Source organism: Spea bombifrons, chromosome 1, assembly GCF_027358695.1.
Source record: "Spea bombifrons isolate aSpeBom1 chromosome 1, aSpeBom1.2.pri, whole genome shotgun sequence".
NCBI lineage: Eukaryota > Metazoa > Chordata > Amphibia > Anura > Pelobatidae > Spea > Spea bombifrons.
Window position 1 is genome coordinate 101,877,584 of NC_071087.1, and position 17,846 is coordinate 101,895,429.

The following is a 17,846-nucleotide window of genomic DNA, read 5'->3' on the forward strand; positions in this document are numbered from 1 at the left end:
ATTCTTGCCTTCATGTGCGTCGAGACTTCTCCAGGTGTCACGTGGATAGCAAACTCGAATCAGACCCCTTCCTTAATTTACCACCATTACAAGCTGCTGCAGCTACTTTGTGTTCAGGGGGTTAAAACATTACAATAAATAATGCAATCTTGGTTTCTATATTGCAACAGCAGCACACAATTTTTTCTTGAGGTTAAAATCTTATAAAAAAAAGGTAGATCACAGCTTATTGTAGTGTAACTTTGCAGACTTTATTTGCATGTTTGCAAAGAAGACAACTTTATAGATCATACATAATGGCAATTGAAAGTTTAAGATGTGCACATGACATATAATCTAAAACATAATCATTTTGTTCTTACAGCCTGGGCTAAGTAAAAAAAAAAAAAAAAGGGTATGTGTAAAGTTAAGCGACTGGAACTTTTCACGTCCTTTAAACGGGTTGTACAGATTATGATAGCTAAGAAAAAAAATGTAATGGAGGGGAAAAAGCATTGTTTCTTATTCTGCAGCCACCCTCTTTTGATTTCTCTTTTATAATTTACAACCTTACAACAGTGAATCGGATCCCTGGACCATAATATTACAGAGACTTTTAAATATAATGCAATCTTTTTTTTTTCTCATCAACACCAATACAAATCTGAAACAAAAGTAAATTATGGTAACTTTTTTTTTTATATAAAAAGGTGAAAATATAACAACTTTATGGCCTACCACAACGGTGGTAACAGTTCACCAATCTGTGCTATGCACATTAATATACATTTATTACAACAGGTCACTTAATGTCAAACTGTCTTGTACAGAATAAGTTCATTCTGATGATCGCAAAATACACTTGTTTCTTCTGACATTTCTTCCTGTTTCTTTTTCGCATGCCCAAAGCCTTGTTTTTGTAGCTCTAGCTAAATTAAGGCTCGGGTCTTTCCTCCTGATAACAAGTACAGTCTATTCGTCACGATTGTTGTTTTATAAACGTTTTAATACTTATTGAAGATATTGACTGTATGCAAATTGGTCCCCCCATGGCCACCTCTACTAAAACAAAAGAAATGTTAATAGGAACCATACTGAAGTACATGTCCTGCAGATGTTCTGCAGCACAGCCATTGAAATCAAAGAATATTGTCAACCAATCGCATGTACACTAGTTGAGCCTTTAAAGCCGACGTGATATTTCCAAATCCTTTTCCTAAGAAGCCTGTAATTCCAGCCCTAAATAAATAAAGAACCCTCAAACCATGAGACAGTACACAGCGATACTGTTGCAGTTTATATGAAATCGTATATATCAGCTGTCCATCTCCTCTGTTACATCTCTGGTGGCGATTTGTGTAATGTTATTACTGTCTTCACAAGTCCCAGCTGCTATTTCAGATAAATCCACTTGCGGTAATGGCGTCTTCCAAAATTGGAATGTATTGAATTCAGAGAACTTCTCATCATCCTACAAAGAAGAAAAAAAAAAACTTTAACAATCACATTTTGAGCATTTCCATTACTATGTTCTTGGCACTCATGGCTGTGATATGCTGAAAAATACATCCTTAATAGCATAGAAATTCAAGTTCCGCTACTTCTAGTACCATCTAACAGCACCGGAGGCATTAATATTGAGGATTTCGTATTCACGTCAAAGTACCCCAATTTTGGCGAGTCCTACGTAGTCCTAACATTGCTGTATTTTTTGCCATGAAGCCCAATCAGTGGAACTGCACTGAATTCTGGACACCATCAATGATGTAGATAGGACTCGCCGAGATCGGGCTCTTTCACGTCGCGGACTAAGCAATATATGGCGATAGATATTATGCTTCACATAGGTCAGGCATGTCCAAAGTCCGGCCCGCGGGCCAATTGCAGCCCGCGTTCCGGACTGATACGGCCCCCCAAGTGAGCCACGGGACTTGGCGTCATCAGCCGGCGCAGGGAGAAGGAAAGTGCGAGATTTGGGCTTTCCTTCTCCCTGCGCCGGCACACACAGCCACAAGGGCATCTGATGAAGAAATTGTGTAGGGAAGGGTTAGATTTCAACCCTCGTCTACAGTAACTTTAAACAGGGTTCATGTTTGACTGTAGACGAGGGTTGAAATCTAACCCTCCCCTACACAATTCCTTCATCAGATGCCCTTGTGGCTGTGTGTGCCGGCGCAGGGAGAAGGAAAGCCCAAATCTTGCGATCTCGGACGTCGCTAGATTTGGGCTTTCCTTCTCCCTGCGCCGGCACACACAGCCACAAGGGCATCTGATGAAGAAATTGTAGGCAGTGGCGGAACTACCGGGGTCGCGACTGCGACCGGGCTCTGGAGTTTTGCCAGTCAGGGGGGCCCAAGGGGTGCCGAGCGGTTGCTGAAAACGACCGCTCGGCACCTCTTGGGCCCCCCTGACTGACAGAAATCCAGGACTCCTCTGCTCGCCGCCGCCTGCCTCTGCGCTGCCCAGAGTGCAGTGTTGGAAGCGTGAGGCGTTTGTCTCGGGTGCCTGCGCTTCACGCTGAGCGCCAGCATATGACGTCACATGCCGGCACTCACCAGTGAAGCGGCGGCACCCGAGACAAACGCCTCACGCTCCCAACACAGGAGTTGACAGTAAGTGACCTACAAAGGGGAGTAGGGAGGGAGTGGGTAGATCGTGAGAAGGGAGGGAGTGGGTAGATCGTGAGAAGGGGGGTAGGGAGGGAGAGGGTAGATCGTGAGAAGGGGGTAGGGAGGGAGAGGGTAGATCGTTAGAAGGGGGGTAGGGAGGGAGAGGGGAGATTGTGAGAAGGGGGGGTAGGGAGGGAGAGGGAGATTGTGAGAAGGGGGGTAGGGAGGGAGAGGGAGATTGTGAGAAGGGGGGGGTAGGGAGGGAGAGGGAGATTGTGAGAAGGGGGGTAGGGAGGGAGAGGGGAGATTTTGAGAAGGGGGGTAGGGAGGGAGAGGGGAGATTGTGAGAAGGGGGGTAGGGAGGGAGAGGGGAGATTGTGAGAAGGGGGGGTAGGGAGGGAGAGGGGAGATTGTGAGAAGGGGGGGTAGGGAGGGGAGATAGTGAGAAAGGGATAGATGTGGTATGCCGTTTTCAATAAACTTTGCATAAAATAGTTAATTTGCATTTAATTTTAATGGTTCAAAAAATGTCAGGCAAAATGGTCGGCCCTCGCACATGTTCACTTCATCAAATCTGGCACTCTTAGAAAAAAGTTTGGACGTGCCTGACATAAGTGCTTTTAAGTAGCATTTACTGAGTGTTTTGTTGGCAAGTACTGTCCTTGTCTCCAACTATTCCCTGTAACATCCGTTATAACCCAACAATGATCACGCCTATGGAGAACATATATTGAAAGGTTTCATATTATTTGCTGTTCATCTCCACGCACTTATTTACAGACACATATGAACAGAGTGGGAATGAATCCCGAGCCTATAGAGATGTTCCCACCTTTTTACTACAAATGGACAGCTTTTAGGATCTCACATAAGCATGCAACTGCTATGGAACAAAACGTTTAATACACGGAAGACATAGTTAGAGATCCTTGAGGATCAACAATTAAATTTTCTGTAACACAACATCAATTGTGAATTTCTGAGTAAGTAAAGGCCGTATGAAGCCTTTTGCGGGTCACTGGCTGGATAACACCGGTCTGTCTATGGCAAGCTCAGGTGCAAGAGGCCTGAACAGAAATTCTAGGAACGCCAACAGCACAAGTGTGCAGAATTTAGTCACATGACCAGCAATTAGATGGCTTTCTGGAAGCTTCCAATTATTCTCATGTAAGGAGATCGTAAAAACATGAACCGTTTGGGGTAGTTGGTATGTTCAGATCAGCAGACTAGAAAATGCAGTTACAGGTGGGTGGGGGCTGGGGCAGAACTCCAGTATTTCTTATTTAATTACACAAGTATCAGGTACTCAATATAGTACTTTTTACTAAATGTATCTCAATTACCGAAATACAAGGCATTTTCTCTACGCACAGAGCCAGTACCCCTTTGTAAGCGGGATGCTTAGGGTTAATGTACCTGGTATTTGTACACCGCTGCTTTGACGGACCGGCTCTCTTCAAGTCTCTTCTTCTTGCTGGAAACAGGTACGGATCCTTCCGGGCTTCGCTCCCGGGCCGGCGTCTCACACGGCACTGAAGGGGTGGTGACTTCCGATACCCCATCTGGGTCGGAATCTAGCTTCCGCTTTCTCCTGGGGGCAATGTGAGTGCTCTGCGGGGCACACAGATTAGACTCATACGCCGACTTCTTACACGGGGGGTGAAAGGTGACCAGCTGCTGCTCCAGCTTCCTTTTGGCCATTGGTTCTACTTTCGCTGCGAACCGAGATCGGCTGCTGTGCGAACTGAAATGTGTTCGCGACTTTCTTTGCAGATCGCACCTTACATTGTAGCGTCCAGGGGAGCCGGACTTTGACGGGAAATATAGCCAGCAGCGCACAAGGGCCACTCGTACGACGGGACACTAACGGAAATCTCGAAGAGCCACCCGCACGTGAAGCTCTTGTTTTGTTTCCGCTCGCTGATATCCGGAAGCAATAGAGACGACGGCCGTATGCCAGACTGTACACGCTACATACACGCGCCCTCTTGTGTGTATTCTATAAACAGCGTCAGGGTTACGGATAAATTCAGCGCAACTCGACTGTGTGTGTGTGTATAAGCCCCTACCAACTAATGCTGGGAGGCTGTTCCATTTATCTACCACCATCTCAGTAGGAAATATATTTTAACCAAAGGCGATTAATTCCTTTTAGGGCTTTAAAATACTCATACATAACAAATATTATGGGGACAATAAAAGCTTTATTATATAATAAAATTACATTGTATGGATTGGGGCAGGGGGACAGAGAAAGAGCTACCTCTGGACTCACAAAGAGTCATTCCTCAGCACACAGGAGAGGAAAACCCCCATTTTCAGGAGGAAACCTCTGGGGAACCATGGCTTTGAGAACTGCCCTTCCCTCTGGGCACTAAGAGGTTAACTCTGACTACATTAAAAAAAAAAAAAAAAAAACAGAAAAGCAACAAAAAGATCAAGAAAGAAAAGAAAAAAAGATCCACACGCGTCATACAGTTGACGGATCTCTTGCTCTCATCCTGACACTCTGCAAATCTCTTTGCCGGGTAGCCGACACTCTGCAGTTCACTTTGCCAGGGAATCAGCTGTCTTCAGATGGACGTTCAAAATGGCACTGTGTGTGTGAAGAACCAGTGTAATGTGCGTAGCTTCCATTATGATGTCACATTGACATGAGAGGTTCCATTCACCACACAGCATGTGTAACCCTTCCACTGCCAGAGTACTGTATGCCTTACATCTTTATTTACATATAAAAAAAATGTGAACACCCCAAGATATCTTCCTGCACTTTTACATTTTATTTCCCAGAAATGTTATTATTTAAAAGTAAAATTGTGATGTGATAATTAAAACTATACAGTTTTCATTTTAATTTGTGTGTGGTGATTAAGATATGAGAGGAGAAAGTGAACCTGAAAAGGCAGAAAGGAGTTGTAGTTTCTCCATATTGCCTAAACTCTCTTTCCTTCAATTTGCCCTCTTTTTGCATACCTCTGTGAGCATCATCATTTGACACAGTCTATTGAACCTCAGGTTGCACTTCTACTGCTTTATTATTATAATTACCGGGGCCTGATATTGTATATCATATGGATCGCTGGAAACTCTCAGGGTTTTTGCCCCAATCACACACACACTCTGGAGCTGACTCCTTCCCATTCTACAGTGCCAGGATCATAGCTCACAATTTGTGCTTTGGCTTCCAGCATGTTATAGTTGATATGCCTGCTTGAATGCAGGTGACTCAATTAAGTGTAACTTTAAATAATGACAAGTCAACGTTTCCATTAGTACTGGTATTGAAGCCATTTAGTTAACACAGTTGTAGAGTCACTACATAGAATCTTTGCAATGGGCTATTAAACGGTTAATTTTTCCAGCCTCTCAGCATCAGCTGATTTAAATTGTTTTTAGAAATGTATATATATTTTAGCAAACAATGGGCTGTATTAAAGGGATAACCAGCATCATATGCACTTGCCTTTTAAAATGTGGTGTCATCCCTTTTGCAAATGCATAAGGGATTCTGCAGAACATCTCATACAGATATCCTCCTTTCCACATTCTGAGTTTGTTGGCAAGCAGATGTTTTTTGCGGGACAGCAGGTGGTCATGACAAATTTTGTTTTGCTTTCGGGTATCACAAACTCTGCTTCATTGATTTTGTGGGTGTACAGTCTTTGTGGGATGCAAAGTGGTTGCTTTAGCCAGTCATTGGCAGGAAAAATTCACTAACAAGAAATTGTAAATCATGGTGTAAGAAGAAAGATTTTGCAGCATGGCTATAACTTTTCTGTCAGGACAGTAAACAGCCTCATTAAGTCCTGAACAATTATTTTACAATGCCTACCTACCAGATTTCTAGTATTAAGCATTCCATGTTTTCAAAATATGCAATAATTAATGTGTAATTTATATGTTGACATGAATGGGAGTTGGATCAAACAGCCATGAAGCTCTCCTGTGTCAACCTCCATCACTGTACTCTAAGGGAATAACCTATTTAACGGTCTGCATGAGAAGAGTGCTTTCAAGTACAAAATTCACATGGAGTACCAAACAACTGAAAAGAAAAACAAATCTACAATATATAAATAGAAAGATTTATTTAAAAAAAGTGGAATAAATTACTGAATTTCATTTAGCTAATTAATAATGTTGCACCAATATTCCTAATGAGGATAAATCAAAGTACTACTTGTAACGTGACCCTGCTATTTCTGCGTAGTTAACATTAGGGATTTCATGAAATCGCAAAACATGGGTACATAGATCTGGAGAACATGTACGATATGGCATCGTGAATAGGACTGGAGAGGCTTTATAGCATTCACCCAAAATCATTTTTTCCACAATAAAACTCCTACTCAAAATAAGAGAGGAAAAAAATCCCTAATATGAGAAGATGAAGTTTGGAAAAACTATCCCCATCAGTCTAGTGTGGTTGTGGAGTGTGGTTGTTGGCATGGTCCACATTCCTGGGACAACTGGGACGTTCTGGACAAGAAGAATAAGAAGGCACCGTTGTTTTCAGACTGTGTCCATTCAATCAAGCCATCTTAGGTTGTTTCATTTGATTTACAAAGTTCATTATTATTAACTTGAAAACATACTTCTACTCTGGCTTCCGAGCCACAAAAAATATACAATCATAGATGTACTTCATCATTGATGAGCTATTTGCAGTGTACGTTGTAGTCACAGATTCTCTTTCTACCTGTGAGGAGACATAATGAAAAATATTAGAACACCACTGGTACAGTGTATGTATGTATAAATAATATACTTGCATCGCTGATGTGTTGCATCTATACTAAACCTTAAAAGGTGAGAACTTCCATGTATAAGAGAATGAAAACTAGTACCTCAATCTAAACGTGGTACTGACAAGTTAGTGTACAAATTACAGATTGAACAGTATATTACAAGGAAAAAAAAATAGAGAAAAGCTTTTACCTCTATGAGAAACCCTTGTTGTAACATTACAGTTTTTATATCCTCATAGCTCAGCTCTATGGAAAGTTCATTTGCCAAGTTTTCAAAGTGATACAACAGCGGACCTAGGAAAAAAAATATTTAGAGACTGATAGAAAAGATATTTCGTTATTTATGTTTTTGTAGCCCAATACAGTACCAGCCATGCCGTGTATAAGGCAGCAGTAAACCAATATTGTGCTTCTGTCACGTTGACATGTCTGAAGACTATTCTTTATTATTATAAATACTAGCACAGGGATATTCTCACAAGAAACACAATGTTGTAAATGGTTGGCACTAAATAAAAAAAATAACTCCACACACTGCTTTTCAATAACACCAAGTAATGTTAAATCCCTAATCAGCGTTACACAGAAAGACACAGTGCCACCTAGTGCTTAGGCCAACTAATGCAAACAAAAATATTTCTGATCATTTAGTGGAAGTTTTCTGCAACACGTTCTTTTAGTATAATTTGTTTCTTATATTCTACTGCATAATAAAACTTGTCATAATGCTATCATTTCCATTTATAAGTGACACGGCACCAACACACTGTAATATGTCCCCGATAGGGGCTGTCTGCTTCATCTGTAATAGTAGTTTGTGGCACAGCAAAGGGGAAAAAAAATTTCACACAACACTGATGCTTCCAACATCCTTGACCTTTGTTATTCATTAAGAACATGTCGTGTAGCCTCTTTAGCCAATGGCAGATAGCGATCGCTTCCGCCAAGCACTTCCGCTGGGGCGTCTATGATGGAGCACTGAAAGGTCATGTCATGCCAGCGCATCAGCCCCAGAAGAAGTGCCGGCAGCAGCAGAGGTTGCCAAAGAGAAGGATGCAGGTCCCCTGCAGCGCTGCGGGGGATCTAGATTTTAGTCTTTTAGTCAGACCTCTGTTTGAGGTCCGATTATAAGATGACCTCTGGAAAAAAAAAAACCTTGTCTTGTAATCGAGGAAATACGGTACTTCTGACCTATGTTTCTGCAATTACTAATTCAAGAAGGCATGAAAATAACTAATAAACCCTAGGAAATGTATTGAAACCTGTAATGTACAGCTCAAATGGCTCTTTACTCGCAATGACAAATTCTACAAATAAACGAACAGGAAAAAATGGCTTGACATGACCTAGAAATAGCATTCAAATTAACGTATGTGCTTACCAAGATTTATCCATATGCCCCCAGGTTTTAGTATTTTCCAAATGATTTCAATATAGTCAAGGACATTGTGTGCCGTATCTATAAAAAAGCATGTTGCAACGCAGTCCCAAGAACCTTCCAGAAAACAAAAAGGGATTTAAAAACAAACAAACAAACAATAAAGCTTAGTTAAGCCAGGCGCTGTGGGTGTTAGGTACGTTAAACATTTCTGGGGCATAGCTCTATAAATTAAGTAAGCATTACTGAGGCAAACAGAAAGCTCCTATTGGATGTGCCAGAACTACTTGTTATTCATAGCACCCTATGTTCTGGAAACAATATGGATTTGACTATTAAGCCTGGAAATCCAAAAAAAAAACACATGCAGAAAATGTCATAATTGTAAGAGCAATCCAGATTTTAACCAATAGGAAGAAAAAATAGATAGGTGACTCCTAATATTTTAACTGTTTTGCTATATGGAGTACCGTGATCTCCTGCTGAAAAGAGAATAAAGTATAGGCCAATTTTGTTGAATGTGCTGAATAAGAAGCAATCAACTGGAACACCCATTGGTTGATCCACATTTGCTCTTTGGCCCACTAATACAGAGGCCTTCTCACCAATACTAGTGAGGCATGTACAGACAAACCCATCCTATGACCTCACTGGCTTCGGTGTAGATTTCCTGGAAGTCTCCAGCAGTCATTGAAAAATTTGCATCGGGAGGGAGATGGTGAGGGTTGACATCTGGGAAGTAAACTGGTCTTATTTGATCTGTCAGACTCCTGTTGTTACTAAACTGGTGAACCCAAGGATAAAGTTTAAAAGCATTAATTTGAGAACATCTGAAAAATAATAGAAACAAACAAAACAAATAAACGCCTTTAAGGAATAAAAAAAAGACACTTATAAAACAGAAAGGCAAAGTTATATTGAAATATACTGTCCTGCTCAACATGATTACTATCGTGCTGCTCATAGCATAATAGTGCATGACATTTAAGAAACATAAAAACATATGAGCTCTGCTTTCTTATAAGCTTATGAGTAGGCACTAATGTGAGCTCGCATCCAATCTGCGATTGGTTCTTGTTATGTGAGATTTCATGGCATAATAATTTAAGCACAGATCCCCCTCTCTACTACTGGAGGTCTGCGCGATGCGCACGGACAACCTCGGCTTCTATGATGGAGCGCTGGAAGGTCATGTCACGCCGGTGCTCCTTCATAGAATTCCTGGCAGCAGAAGAGGTTGTCTGTGCACATTGCATAGACTTTCAGTGGCTGCCAGAGAGGGGGATCCAGATCTTAGTCTTATAGTCAGACCTCTTTTTGAGGTCTGATTATAAGACAACCTCAAATATAATAATATATAATGAAAAAAAAACTTATATTCAAGGAAATACGGTACAAAAATTCCCAAAGCAATCAAGTAAGGCAAAGAGCACATTCTAAATATTAAAGAAGATTTTCACTTTTACATGAGCATTATTACCACAGACAGTATCATAAGCTGTCAATGTGTTTGGTAGGTTGGGCTAACACACCCAAAAACAAAAACTTTAATATTAATCACATTTTGGTGGGAGCGTCCCTTTTTTTTTTGTCACTTAGTATTTATTGAGATCAGACATAAATGAGAACATGAATAACATCTGTGCAATACAGAAACAAACAAACAAAAAAGACAGGATGTGTATTACAATCGGACATCACATTGAATATACCGTAGTACAGTATGTGAAGACGAAAACCGTCATCGGCTCATTGGTATAATGTACAAACAATATGCCATAAAGCTCTCAGGTTTTTTTTTTCATTATTTTACATAACCGGGAAGGGAGAGAAAAGAGAAGAAAAAAAGAAAAAAGAAAAAAAAAGGGGGGGTATAGAAAGAAGTAGGAGGGAGAGTAGGGAGCTTCCCTTTTAATAATCACTCAGAGCATGTGTAATCTGGACAACCATGCACCATACCACATTCTTTCTCTAGTGTCCTAATGTTTTTTTGTTTCTGTGAATCTCTGAAAATGTGCGGCTTGAGCTTTATTACATTTATACAGAACAAGCAGATTCCACATAGATTGGAGGGGAAGGAATAAGTCGCATACCTGTTGAGTACAAAATTGGAAGAAAAGAGCATGAAGAAACTCCATTCATTCCCTTGGCAAGAATATCCATGTCTGGTAATTTCCCAGGCCAACCTGCCAAGTCCAGCACCTGGCACAAGGACATTAATGTTGGCAACATCACTGCAGAAAAGAAAAAAAAGCAGATAAGTTGGCATAAGTGCGGTTATTTCAGATTTGGGAGGGGAATTCTAAATTTTGTTAAGATTAAACAATAAAATTGTCCAATGACAGAGGGGCAAGACTGAGGAACTGAATTACAGCTAGTGCTCACTTAACATTGTTAATGGTCTCTTGGAAACTGCGAAATGATGTACAACAAAATTATACCAGTTCAGGCTTGCGGGCTAATCCCCATGTGTTCTTTCTTTGTCTGTTTCTCCCGGCGCACTTCCACAAGAGAGCCGAGTGCCTTGAGGCTTTGCCCTTTTGCAGAAGCTCACCGGGAGGCCTGGTTCACAGGGAAGAAGGAAGACAACGGAAGAAGCGGGCGAAGAAAGAAGACAGGGAACAAAAAGACAAGAGAAGAAACAGAGCTCCGGGAAAGGAGACGGGGACACAGAAGCAGTCAGTGGAGAAGGTAGGGAGACATTGAGAGTGAGCGTGGGTATTTTCTCATCAGCGTTTTAACCAAACAATGTTACTCAAGGACCAGCTGTATTTAGATCACATGGGTACACAGTGGAACCACAACTAGAGAAACTGTGTTAAATTTAAAAAAGGTGACGTGCTAACACTTGATAAAAACATATCACAGAACGGAAAATAAACAATTTTGACTTAAACATTAGAAGATGTATTAATGTATAGATTTTACATTTCCAGCCTGCTTAAAACAGGGCAATGTGTCATATTATGCAAGTCAGAGTGACACAACATCACCCCTATTATATCATATGGTACACTGGTAGGAGGGCAGCATGCTGTCTGTGTGCACCTCATGCTTAGTCAAAATGCAGAGTCTCTATCCAATGCAACATAACAGATGATGAAGCAGCAAATTCAAGGACCTTTAAGAACATATTAAACATACAGAACAAACATGGGCAGCCTTCTAAACTTTAGTAATTAAACAAACAACATTGCCAAAAATAGCCACCCTGCTTTTTAGAAGACCACTGAAGTGCCCTGAACAAGGTTATAGCTACAAACAGAACAATCACTTTTGTGGTTAAACATCTGATAAACTGTTTATAAGAAGGTTGGGACTGGTTTAAATCATCTAGGTCAAACATCACTGCCAAGCCCTACCTTTAATCAAAGGTCTAAAAATGGCACTATAACTGCAAGAATGTGCGATTCAGTTGAATTATTATGAATTCTTGCAGAGGATGCAATGTTCCCCCTTTTATTGTTTTTTTGGGGGAAAACAATATTTACAGAATCTGTGTTACAAAAACACTAGAAATACTTACTTCTTTATAGACTTTGTTTTGCAGACAGCTTATACCAGTGTCTCTAAGTGAGAACAGATTAAATGAGAATTGATTAAGTGAAACTTTTTGGATACCTATGTATGGCTGAGTGTGATTTGTGTATGAGTGAGTGTTGTGTCTGTGTGTACATCACTGTGGCTGAGGGTACGTCATGAAGCATGTGTTGTGTGTGGTTAAGAGTGGCTCTACAGTGCCTTCCAAAAGTATTCACCCCCCTTGGAATTTTTCCTATTTTGTTGCATTACAACCTGGAATTAAAATGGATTTGTCAGGGGTTTGTATAATTTGATTTAAACAACATGCCGACCACTTTGAAGATCCAAAACATGTTTTATTCTGAAACAAAGCAGAAATAAGACAAACAGAAAACCTGAGCGTGCATAACTATTCACCCTCCCACCAAAGTCAATACTTTGTAGAGCCACGTCTCTTGGGGTATGGTCTTTGTAAGCCCGGCACACCTAGCACATTCTTCAAAAACAAAGAATTTTAATTCCAGGTTGTAATGCAATAAAAAAGAAAATTGCCAGGGGGGGGTATGTGAATACTTTTGCAAGGCACTGAATGAGTTTGGTAACTAATAAAACGGGGGTGTCCAATTCTTAAACTAAAAGGGAATTTCCAATGTTTAAGGACAATTTCCAGCCCTGCATTCTTGCTAAAAGTCTGCTACAAAAAGGATGACAATCAAGCCATCTACTGTAGATGAAATGTTTAAATAGCCTAGGAAAACAAAATGATCTACTATTGTTTTGTGTGATATTACAAAAAAAAAAAAGCCTTGTTCACATGTTAACATTTTGCTGAAATGGAAAAACCAAGTTAAACAGAAGACACTTTTTTTATCCCATTAAATACCAAAAAAGTCTATGCAACATTATTACAATATTATGAAGTTCCAAAATCAAAGTTTTCATGCAAGAAGAACTGAGTTAAAGTTTTATTTCATTATTCTGCAAACCTGACAAATGCCAGGCTGTCATACCGCATTGACCGTCATCATTCTTGATTGACGAGATGAAATGAGCTTGTTTTTTTTCCCTTTCTTGCAGACATAATAAACGCTACCCGCATTGGTCTTCAGGACATATAGATGAGCAGGTGTTTTACCTATGGCAAAACCCCTGGTAAGTAAACCCCTAGGTAACTAAAAGACCACGGACCATCCTACTCCACTGATAATGAATAGAACGTTTCTCAACAATTCTTAAGAGATTAATGACAGTCTCATAAGCAGTGTGAATACATTGAAATGGATTACCATTTATCCCTTGGAAAATACTTTAGGATCTCCTGAATGATAGGTTGATAGCAAGCCTCTCTCTCGGACTTGCCATCTTCGCTCCAGTCTCGCACAAATTGTTTAATGGTAGATTTCAGCTTGTCCATGTCAAAAGTTGATGCCGGGGTACGTTTTCTATGACCCTGTGTGACAAAACAACGTTTCACCGTGTCAGGTTTTCTAATTGTTAAGCAAAAAATGCTATATACGTTTCCAAAATAAATACAAATGGCTCCCCTTACTTTCAGATAATGCATGAAGTTAAAACTTTCTGCTATATTCTCCTTTATTCCACCAGCAGAAATGTTAATTTTGTTCTAGAAATAACCATATAAAACAGGACCACCAGAGGAAAGACAGCTACTTACATTGCTGCCGTACTCTTTGTTTTCAAACATGTCGGTGCAATCATCCACAATCATCTGCAGGATCTCCTGATTGTGATCTATACACTGGCGGATCCGGTCGAGGTTTGAAAGGAAATTGGGGAGCAAGTTTTGTTGAGATTTTGGCAAGGACTTAAACTGTGTTTCTGTGCGTTTCACTCGCTCATGAATATGCGTTCTAAAGAAGAAAGAGATAAAAATATTGTTGTGGAATTCATGCTTTGTTTTTTCTATTTGAATTCCTAGTTTACAAAGTAAAATGTAGATCTCTAAGATGATAACCAGCTGAATGAACTAATGTCGGCTCAAACCAGATAGGATATAACTTAGCAAACAATTGGTTTTATAAACTGTAACCAAGCTGTTGTTTTGGAAATATTGAACAAAAGGAATTATTTGACTGCAAAAGTATCCTCTAGGGCACCCCATTCCTCCCACCTAAAAGTTACTGTTTAATAAATAAACCATTTATAAACCTAAAAATAAAAAATTATGTAAGAACGATAAACAAAGACGAGGAGTGATGATAAATATCACTGTTACTTTTAACCTCGTGGAAACACAATGGCTGAGAAGCCCGATGCCTTGTCCATCTTTGCAGAAACTAAACAATTAAAAGCAAGTCACGCATAGATCCAGTGCAATAAGCTGCTGCCAACTCAACCCATCACACACCAGATGGTATAAGCAGCGGGTAGCGGCATTAAAGAAAAGCGGGGCACAAGGCAGTAGTGGCCATATAGCTTGATGTATTAGCAGTCCTGAAACTGAATACAACTGCAATTAACACAATGGTTGTGTGATCACATTGTTACCTATATTGTGACTTGCACTGTATAGCTGCTTCACAACTAATACTCAATCCTATTGTCTGTAATGAAGCGCTAAATATAATGGGCAACCGATAACGGGCAGCTCTGCTGTATATAATCACCCATAGCAGGAGAAAGTGTTACTGATTTTCCAGAAGTGCTCTCTCTCCAGGGCTTCTTCCTCCTGGGGGCTCAGCCGCTGCCTCCTCTCGGTGCTCACACAGATCTCCAGCTCCTCGTCGGCCGGTAGGTGGTCCGGCTCGGTTTTAGTACTCTGTGTGTCTTCGTCGCCCCCGAGCTCTGCTTCCTCTCGCCTCCGTCTCCGGCTGCTGGTCAGCATATTTGAGCCTGTGGGCGCCTGACACACGTTCTGCTCACTATACACGGTAGAAAATGATGAGGACGGGTCAGGGTACTTCCGGGTGCTCGAGAGGGCGAGGGGGGGTGTAAAAAAGAACCGTTAACGAAACAAAAGAAGGATGGGACTCCAGGCAGGTCGGAAGCCTGAAAATCCCAGTATGATTTACCCGCCGGTAATGACAACTAGCGAACCACGGCTCACAGAGCACAACGTTCACCGCTAGAGATGGTTGCCATAATAGCTCAACGTCACTAAACTGCGACGGAACCAAAAGTGGTAGGTGAATAGTCCAGTGGCAGCCATGTTTAGTATTGGCACCAACGACTGGTTACATGTATACTCGTTTTACTCTGATTTGTAACAATATAAGACGCCAAAGGCGGTTTTCAATAGATTTTGTCTGTAATTTCTTTTCATATAGAAAAACCTTGGTTACGTATTCAGAATTTCCTGTTGAAACGAATTGGTCTGAGGGCAGCATTTTCATGCCATCTTCCATTTGGAAATTGAATTCGACGCAGGCAAAATCTGCTTGTATGTTAAAGAAGGGCACCTGATAAAAACAGTACCGATAATACAGTCACACAGAATTTGTTTTCATACAGAAAAACCTTGGTTACTTATTCATAATTTCCAGGAGAGGAATATCTCTCATATCTTAAACACAACACACAAATTAAAGGGAAAACGGTACTTATAGCCAATTATCACACCACAATTTTACTTTTAAATAAAAGGATTTCAGGGAAATAAAATGTAAACGAGCAGTAAGATAGCTTCTGTTCACATTTTTTATATAAAGATGTGAGTGGCATACAGTACTCTGGCAGTGGAAGGGTTAAACATGCAGTGTGGTGAATGGAACCTCTCACGTTAGCTATTATTGTGATATCATAATGGAAGCTACGCACATTACACTGGTTTTCCACACACACAGTGCCATTTTGAAGGACCATCTGAAGACAGCTGATTTCCTGGCAAAGTGAACTGCAGAGTGTCGGCTACCCGGCAAAGAGATTTGCAGAGTGTCAGGATGAGAGCAAGAGATCCGTCAACTGTATGAAGAGTGTGGATTTTGTTGTTTTTTTATGTTTTTTTTGTTGTTGTTGTTTTAGTGTAGTCAGAGTTAACCTCTTAGTGCCCAGAGGGAAGGGCAGTTCTTGAAGCCATGGTTCCCCAGAGGTTTCCTCCTAAAAATGGGGGTTTTCCTCTCCTGCGTGCTGAAGAATGACTCTTCGTGAGTCCAGAGGTAGCTCCTTCTCTGTCCCCCCTAGCCCAATCCATACAATGCTTTTTTTTATTACATAATAAAACTTTGATTGTCCCCATAATGTTTGTTATGTATGAGTAATTCTTTCAAAATCCTAAAAGGGATTAATCACCTTTGGTTAAAATATATAATTTCCTACTAAGAGACTGGTAGATAAATGGAACAGCTTCCCAGCAGAAGCGGTAGAAGCTAATGCATGTACCACAGAACTTTCTGAGTTTTGCCCGGAGACTCGAGGTGAAGCTAGGGGGAAGCTTCAGGTAGGGGGAACAGCATTGCAGCGTGTCCCACTTTTTATTATTATTATTATTATCTTTTATTTATACAGCGCCAACAATTTACGCAGCGCTTAATACAATACATATATTCAAGGGGTACGACAAGATGAGAATTGAAGCCGAGTGACCCCATCAAACCCTTGCATCCTTTCTTCACTGACTCATGCACTGGCACATTTTAGTTTTTTTGTGCATGGGCACAAATATGGCACTTGCAAGCTGTTTGTGGTCAAAGGTGGCAGAGACAAGCTGCTTGGAGAAAAATGGCACTGACGAGCTGTTTGGGGGTAAATATGGCACTGGTGAGCTGTTTGCAGATAAAGTTGGCACTGGCAAGAAACAAGTTGTTACCTATGCACAGTGCCATGCACCAGCTGGATTGAGTTTAATCCTTTATTTCCCAAGGGGGTTTTTGTGCCCAAAAACCTGAGTCTTTTTCAGCATTTTACACTATGTTTCCTTAACCATGATTTGCCTTTTTAATTGGTCATGTACCCACAAAAATTATATTTGTTTCCAAGGGCAGGGAGAGCTTTCTTTTGATACAATTTTAAAATTTATATTCCATTATTAATACATTCAAATAATTAAAATGTTTGGGGGGAATGGGAAACAAAACATTTTTTTTTCTAATATTTTACTATGAAAATGGTTCACAAAACAGTTGGGTTGACCAAAATACCACAAACTAAATTATTGTAAGTGTCTCGAAATTATGCATATTTTTTTTTTGTTTATTTTTAATTTACGGGACACAAAATGGAACATGCCCATTCACTTGGCATTTTCACATTTTATTTTCTGAAGCATTTGTCTTATTTGGGACTGTTTAGCAGCCCACAAGCTGAAAATACCTCCCACAAAATGATATATATTTGAGAAGACAACCCCAGAGTATTTCACAAGAAGCATTTGGACATCATGCAACCAGTTTGTCTCCAATACCTGGCAAAGGTAGCCGTAACATTAGTTTTCTTTGCTATTTTCATGTTTTTAGGGTTGTTTACACCAATTACATGCAGCTACAGAGAAACCCAACACAATGTATTCATCTGTATCACCAGATTACAGACATACCCCAGACGCGTAGGTTTTTGTATATTTTGTGATATCTACAGGGCACACTACATACACTTTACAATGCAACAGCACACAGCATAGGGCAAGGTAGACACACAGAAAATAAAAGGTGA

The 17,846-nt window shown here is 40.5% G+C and overlaps 2 protein-coding genes across 2 annotated transcripts; both read right to left on the bottom strand.

The window, feature by feature from the left end:
- Window positions 1-226: 226 nt before the first annotated feature.
- LOC128474371 (uncharacterized protein C9orf40 homolog) lies at window positions 227-4,502 on the bottom strand. The gene is made up of 2 exons (XM_053456694.1): window positions 4,005-4,502; window positions 227-1,450 (listed from the first exon to the last, which is right to left on the bottom strand). The coding sequence occupies exons 1-2, from the start codon at window positions 4,287-4,289 to the stop codon at window positions 1,295-1,297; spliced, it is 441 nt and encodes a 146-aa protein (XP_053312669.1). The 5' UTR covers window positions 4,290-4,502; the 3' UTR covers window positions 227-1,294.
- A 2,160-nt stretch (window positions 4,503-6,662) lies between these two features.
- Window positions 6,663-15,173, bottom strand: CARNMT1 (carnosine N-methyltransferase 1). The gene is made up of 8 exons (XM_053466758.1): window positions 14,867-15,173; window positions 13,915-14,110; window positions 13,526-13,689; window positions 10,811-10,951; window positions 9,369-9,547; window positions 8,721-8,834; window positions 7,530-7,633; window positions 6,663-7,290 (listed from the first exon to the last, which is right to left on the bottom strand). The coding sequence occupies exons 1-8, from the start codon at window positions 15,082-15,084 to the stop codon at window positions 7,189-7,191; spliced, it is 1,218 nt and encodes a 405-aa protein (XP_053322733.1). The 5' UTR covers window positions 15,085-15,173; the 3' UTR covers window positions 6,663-7,188.
- Between the last annotated feature and the right edge of the window lie 2,673 nt (window positions 15,174-17,846).

Coding starts and splice junctions, on each gene's coding strand:
- CARNMT1 (XM_053466758.1), bottom strand. CDS start 15,084: ATGCTGACCAGCAGCCGGAGACGGAGGCGAGAGGAAGCAGAGCTCGGG. Junction 14,111..14,866: donor AACACTTTCTCCTGCTATGG/GTGATTATATAC, acceptor TTTCTTCTTTAG/AACGCATATTCATGAGCGAG. Junction 13,690..13,914: donor ACAAAGAGTACGGCAGCAAT/GTAAGTAGCTGT, acceptor TTTGTCACACAG/GGTCATAGAAAACGTACCCC.
- LOC128474371 (XM_053456694.1), bottom strand. CDS start 4,289: ATGGCCAAAAGGAAGCTGGAGCAGCAGCTGGTCACCTTTCACCCCCCG. Junction 1,451..4,004: donor CAGCGGTGTACAAATACCAG/GTACATTAACCC, acceptor TCTTCTTTGTAG/GATGATGAGAAGTTCTCTGA.